Here is a 5247-nt window from a genome sequence, read left to right as displayed (position 1 = left end):
GTACGGGGGATGTCCGTGTCCCTGCTCTGAGCACGCCAACCACTTCTAAAGGCGTGAAGGCTGCCGATTCCTCCCGGGCAGCGGTCCGGCGATCGGCCTTGCTTTGCATTTTCCGCCTTACAGCACAGTCGTCGCTCCCCTCCGCCAGCCGAGCGGAGCGGGATGCTTTGCCGCTTCCACATGCCGCCTCGCATCTGCCCAACAGGAGTGCGATCTCCCTTCCTCCACCGAGGACTCTTCTTAAACTCCCATAAAACAGGTCATTGGAAAATCGCGTAATATGCCGCAAATACCTCGGCTCTTTAATGCAATCTGAAATGCTCGGGAGCCACCGACCGTATTTAGCTGTTTATCCAATTTTACTTTGAATGATTGCTTCAGCACACTTGGTGCACATCAAAGCGGCCCCGGCACGGCCGCCTCTTAGCAGCGCTGAGCGCCGGTCCCGTCGAGGCCGGGCACTTAGTGGGGCAGTGCCGTTGTGGTAGCACTGGGTCGAGACGTGTCCCGGTGGGGAAGGCTTTGTCCACCGCGCTCAGTGCTAATTTGGAGACAGCTTCGAATGGGGTGAGAAGGGCGAAATAATAATAGTAATAGCAACAACAATAACAACCAACCCCAAACCCTGTCAGCAGAAGTGCTTATGGACGCACATAGGTTCACCCCATCCCTAATTCCCTACCCATATCCACAGCGGCGACCCGGGTTTCTCCGCTCGGAAGCGGCCTCCCGGTGCCGAGGGGGAGCCCCGGCCTCTAGGGCAGTGCTGCCTTATTCTCCCTACGCGACTCCGGCTCTCCCCTCTCCTCCTCTTCCCCCTCTCCCTCCGTGCGGGATGCAGAGGTGCTTTCCGAGCAGATCCCAGCGCACGGTTTCACGCAAGTTTATCTCCCCTCCGATCTGCTGCTGGACGGGTGCGGGGCCACAGCCCCCTCCCCCGCTCCCACGCTCTCACAGTTCGTCTGGCACGAAGGCAAAGACTGAAGCCATCGGGCAGCAAAAAAGCACCAGTGCACACTTGGTGCCCCCCTCCCCGCTCCGTTCCCCTCCCCGCTCCCCTCCCCTCCCCCTCCTCTCGCCGCCTCTCCCGGCGGCCTGAGAAGCTGGGCAGATTTAGGTCCGAGAGGCTTTCAGCCATCACGTGTTTAAATAGTTGATATAAAACCCCTAGCGCAGGGGATCCAGGCGGGGGGACTTTAAGACCAGCCCTCTCCGGGGACCCTTTTGTTCGCCTCTCCAACATAAGCACCTTCTCGCCTCGCCAGGACTTCAGCGGCAGCCCGGTCGGCAGCAGCGCAGCCCGCCGCGATGTCGCGCTCCTTCTATGTGGACTCCTTAATCATCAAGGACTCCTCGAGGCCGCTGCCGTCCCTGCCCGAGCACCACCATCATCACGGCCAGGACTTCTTCATCCCCCTCGGCGTGCCGTCCCCCCTCGTCATGTCGGTGGCGGGCCCGGGATGTCCGTCCCGCAAGAGCGGGTCCTTCTGCGTCTGCCCGCTCTGTGTCACCTCGCACCTGCACTCCTCCCGCGGGGGGGGCGGCGGCGGCGGCGGCGGCGGCGGCGGGGCCATCCCGCTGCTCAAGGGCCAGTTTCCCCCTGCTGCAGCCGCCGCCGCCGGCGAGGCCCAGTGCTGCCCGCGGGGCAGCCCCGCCGCCCCCCCTCCGCAGCCCCCGCCGCCCGCCGTGCCCGCCGCCGCCCTGGGACACCCGCCGCATCACCCCCCCGCCTGCGCGGCCACCGCCTACAGCGTCAGCGACCCGCGGAGGTTCCACTGCCTCGGCATGGGTAGGAGCCCGCGACCGGGGCACGGGGAGGCTGAGGCGGGTTTCCTTCCTCGGTTGTCCTTCTCTTCTTTTTCTCCTTTCCCCCGCCCCGTTTAACTTGTCGCTTGCCTCCCAAGGAGGGTCCGATTCCAGTCAGATCCAGAACGGGAAGAGGATGCGGACGGCGTTCACCAGCACGCAGCTCCTGGAGCTGGAGAGGGAGTTTTCGTCCAACATGTACCTGTCCCGGCTGCGCCGCATCGAGATAGCCACGTACCTGAACCTCTCCGAGAAGCAGGTGAAGATCTGGTTCCAGAACCGCCGCGTCAAGCACAAGAAGGAGGGCAAAGGCGCCCCGCGGAGCTCTCACGGCGGCTGCAAGTGCGGCACGGGCCAGGGCCACTTCCCCAGGTCGGAGGACGAAGAGTCCCTTTCCCCATCCTCGGCCACCGAGGAGGAGATCTCCCCTCTCTGAACCGGCAGGGACACTTCGGGCACCGCCGTCGGAGCCTGCGGGCAGAGGCTGTCGGTGTGCTCAGCGGTGGGAGCTCAGCCACGGCGCTGTGCACGGACCCTGGGACGGGCACCTGCCTTGCCCAGTTCGGGGCGCGGACCCGGCCAGGAGATCCTCCCCGCCTCTCGCCAGAGCGGTTTGAAGGAAGGAAAACCCACCCCAAGTATTTCGGCCCGAAAGCCGAGACTTTAAAACCTGAAAGAACTCGTAGGCTGAGAACCTCCTGGACGTACTTTCTGAAAGTGAATAAGGAAAGCAATAAAGCACCAGTCGCTTGGGTTCGGGCCGTCGGTTTGTTTGTGAATAGTTTTATATAAAAGTTCTATTTATATTTATTTAAATAAATGAGATCGGATGAGAATTTCTTCTTCTTCTTTTATTTTTGTTTAACTTCTTTTGCCCTAGAGAAGGCACAGTAGCAGCCGGGACAGCGTTGCTCCGTGTGCCCTAACTCCGCTACAACCCTGCTGAGCTCCGCAGCCAGCAGCCGAGAGGCTCTTCGCTACCCACGGCTCAGGAGGTGCGGGGTGGGGGCTCCGGCAGCGAGGTGGAGCCGGGTATATGAACGAGGCCGGGAAAGCCCGGCCCGAGACCGACCACAGCTCTCTGCCGTCGGGGAAGGGAACGGGGACGGGAATGGGCACAGACGGCTGCCGCTGTCTGTCTGTCCCGAGGCCACCAGTGCCGGCGCGGGGCTGTGCTCCGGGACACTCTGTTTCTGCCTTCCCGAAGGGGCTGCGTGCACACAGCGACCTCGCTACTTTTATCCCGTGCTGAGCTGGGTGGTGACAATCGGAGATCCCACTGTGCTGTTCCCCACTCACACCTTTCCCAGTGTGGGTTTTCAGCTGACTCCATCCATGCTTCTGACTTAAGCCCCTGAATCCAGTGTACAGCCTTTAGGAAAATACCCTGGACACTTTCCGTTCTTGATCCTTAACCTCAGAAGTTCAGCTCAAAGCTCCAGTTCCAAGTGCTTGCCTTGCTTCTAATCAGAAAAAAGAGGAACAAGACCTCATGCAGCTCAGCAGAAACTGCTCAGTGCCGGGTGTAGCTGCTGAGAGCAGGAGGAGAAGGCCAGGGATGGGCTGCTCATGGCCTGTTCCTGCTTCAGGGTCTGGAATAGCATTGTGATCCTGCTGGGAAGGGATGGCAACCAGACTGGGATTGGGAGCTAAGTGCAGACCCTCACTCCACTCTTTCACAGATGAGGGCTGCTCAGAGGTTGGCACCCAGCTGAAAAAGTGGGGGCACGTTGTTTCCCCAAAGGCCTTCCCTTCACTGCCCATGCCATTCCCTTATGTCACAGAACTGTAACATTAACTCTGGAAAAAAACTTAGACAATCTAGTCAACTGTGTCCTCACATAGCCCTTATGATTCCCTCACAGAGGAACTCCAGGCTCCTGAGCCTTTCCCACCTGGAAGCTGTGAGAGGAGAAATCAGCACCGTGGGAGTCACAGTGATGTCACCAATGTCCCAAAGCAGTGCGGAGCTCCAGGCCTGAGGAGCATTGCACCCTTCTGCATCGGGGTGATGCTGTCTTTGGAGCTGCAGGGATGCTGCCTGTGTGTGTGTATGTCCTTAGTGTAGCTCTGTGGAAGTAACTCAGGGAATGAATGGGTATTTCTGTCTCCTTCTAAAGTTCAGCACCAGAGATGTGGGAATACTTCCTTGAAGTATTTAGTAGTTTCTTAAAGATGAGAAGGAAAGGAAAGGAGATTCACTTACCTGCAGTGTGAATGGTAATGTGTGCTATTCAGGGACTGGAAAGAAACGGTGACCTAGGCTCAGTGTGCAAGCTGTGCCACTGAGGCAGCTGCTGCCATCACCAGACTTGTTTGGATTTCAAAGTGAGCATCGGATGTGAGAAAAGCCCTCCCCATTTCCACTCAGGAACACAGCTATAGGTGTGACCTGACGCATCCTAAAAGGTCGTTACAAGGGGAAACAGCGCCGCTAGGGCAGCCCGAGGGCCGGGACAGCAGCAGAGGGGGTGCAGGAGCTGTGGGGCTGCCTGAAGGGCCATGGGACGGAACCCAAATAGCAGCTTTTTCCTTCCATGATTCTGTGCCATTCCAACCTCGTTGCAACCTCAGCGAACAAACTCTGCCCTCCTACTTCGGCACTTGTCATGGCGGTGTTTGGAGGCGCTGCAAACGCGGCTGGATTTAGCGCTCCCGAGGGAGCAATCCATCAACCACTCTTTAGGAACCGCTAAGGAAGGAAGGCTCAGCGACAAACACAGCCGGCACAGCTCGGCTCAGCACCACCACCGGGGACAGCCGCCGCCGTGTCCCGGTGCCCCGAGTACGGGCGGCCCCGAGGGCGGCGATCCGACGGGCACTGGGCAGAGCAGAGCGCAGCGGGGGGAAAGCTGGTCCTTCTCCAGAGGGAGGAAAAACTGTAGCCGCCCTTCTCCGGGGCCAGAGGGGGCGGACAGAGCGCTCCTCCGGCAGGTGACAGCCCCGCGCAATGATATGGCCCGAAGCAGCCCCCCGGGCGAAGGCGAGCCCAAATGGAACGGCAGCGTGTGCTGTTCGCTCTGGCAAAAGAACTGCTTGCAGATTAATGAAGGAGTGACAATTTCAAGGCTAACGTTGGCACTGCCCAAGCCAGAGCGTGGGGAGCTCGCCAGGCTTTGCTGTATATTGTCTGCTTTTCTGAAGAGCAGACAAAGATGGATAGAGGGACATTGAAAAGCGGGAGGCGTATTTCAAGCAGTCCCATAAAGGGGGTTGTCACTTAAAGACAAGAACCATAGTGCTTTGATGACTTTGTATTAGCCTCACCGCTTCACAGAAGTGACTCTGCTCCCTTCAGGGAATTCACCGACTTTCTGCAGATGACAAGTCGGTGCGACAGCTTCGGGCAGTGACCGCAGCCCCTCGCCGCGGGGCAAAACTCCGCCCGGGGCTTATTTTCTTGCTCCGGGGCTCGCTTCGCTTTCCGTCCCCAGACCTCTA

General features: G+C 59.3%; 1 protein-coding gene across 1 annotated transcript; it reads left to right on the top strand.

Annotated features, from left to right (window-relative positions):
- The first annotated feature begins 1178 nt into the window (after positions 1–1178).
- On the top strand, positions 1179–2631 carry GSX2 (GS homeobox 2). Its single transcript, XM_015862153.2, has 2 exons — positions 1179–1789; positions 1905–2631. The coding sequence occupies exons 1-2, from the start codon at positions 1309–1311 to the stop codon at positions 2240–2242; spliced, it is 819 nt and encodes a 272-aa protein (XP_015717639.1). The 5' UTR covers positions 1179–1308; the 3' UTR covers positions 2243–2631.
- The last annotated feature ends 2616 nt before the right edge of the window (positions 2632–5247 follow it).

The sequence above is a fragment of the Coturnix japonica genome, chromosome 4 (genome assembly GCF_001577835.2).
Source record: "Coturnix japonica isolate 7356 chromosome 4, Coturnix japonica 2.1, whole genome shotgun sequence".
Taxonomy (NCBI): Eukaryota; Metazoa; Chordata; class Aves; order Galliformes; family Phasianidae; genus Coturnix; species Coturnix japonica.
The sequence above is the reverse complement of the archived record's forward strand: the minus strand, read 5'-3'. Positions and strand labels throughout refer to the sequence as shown.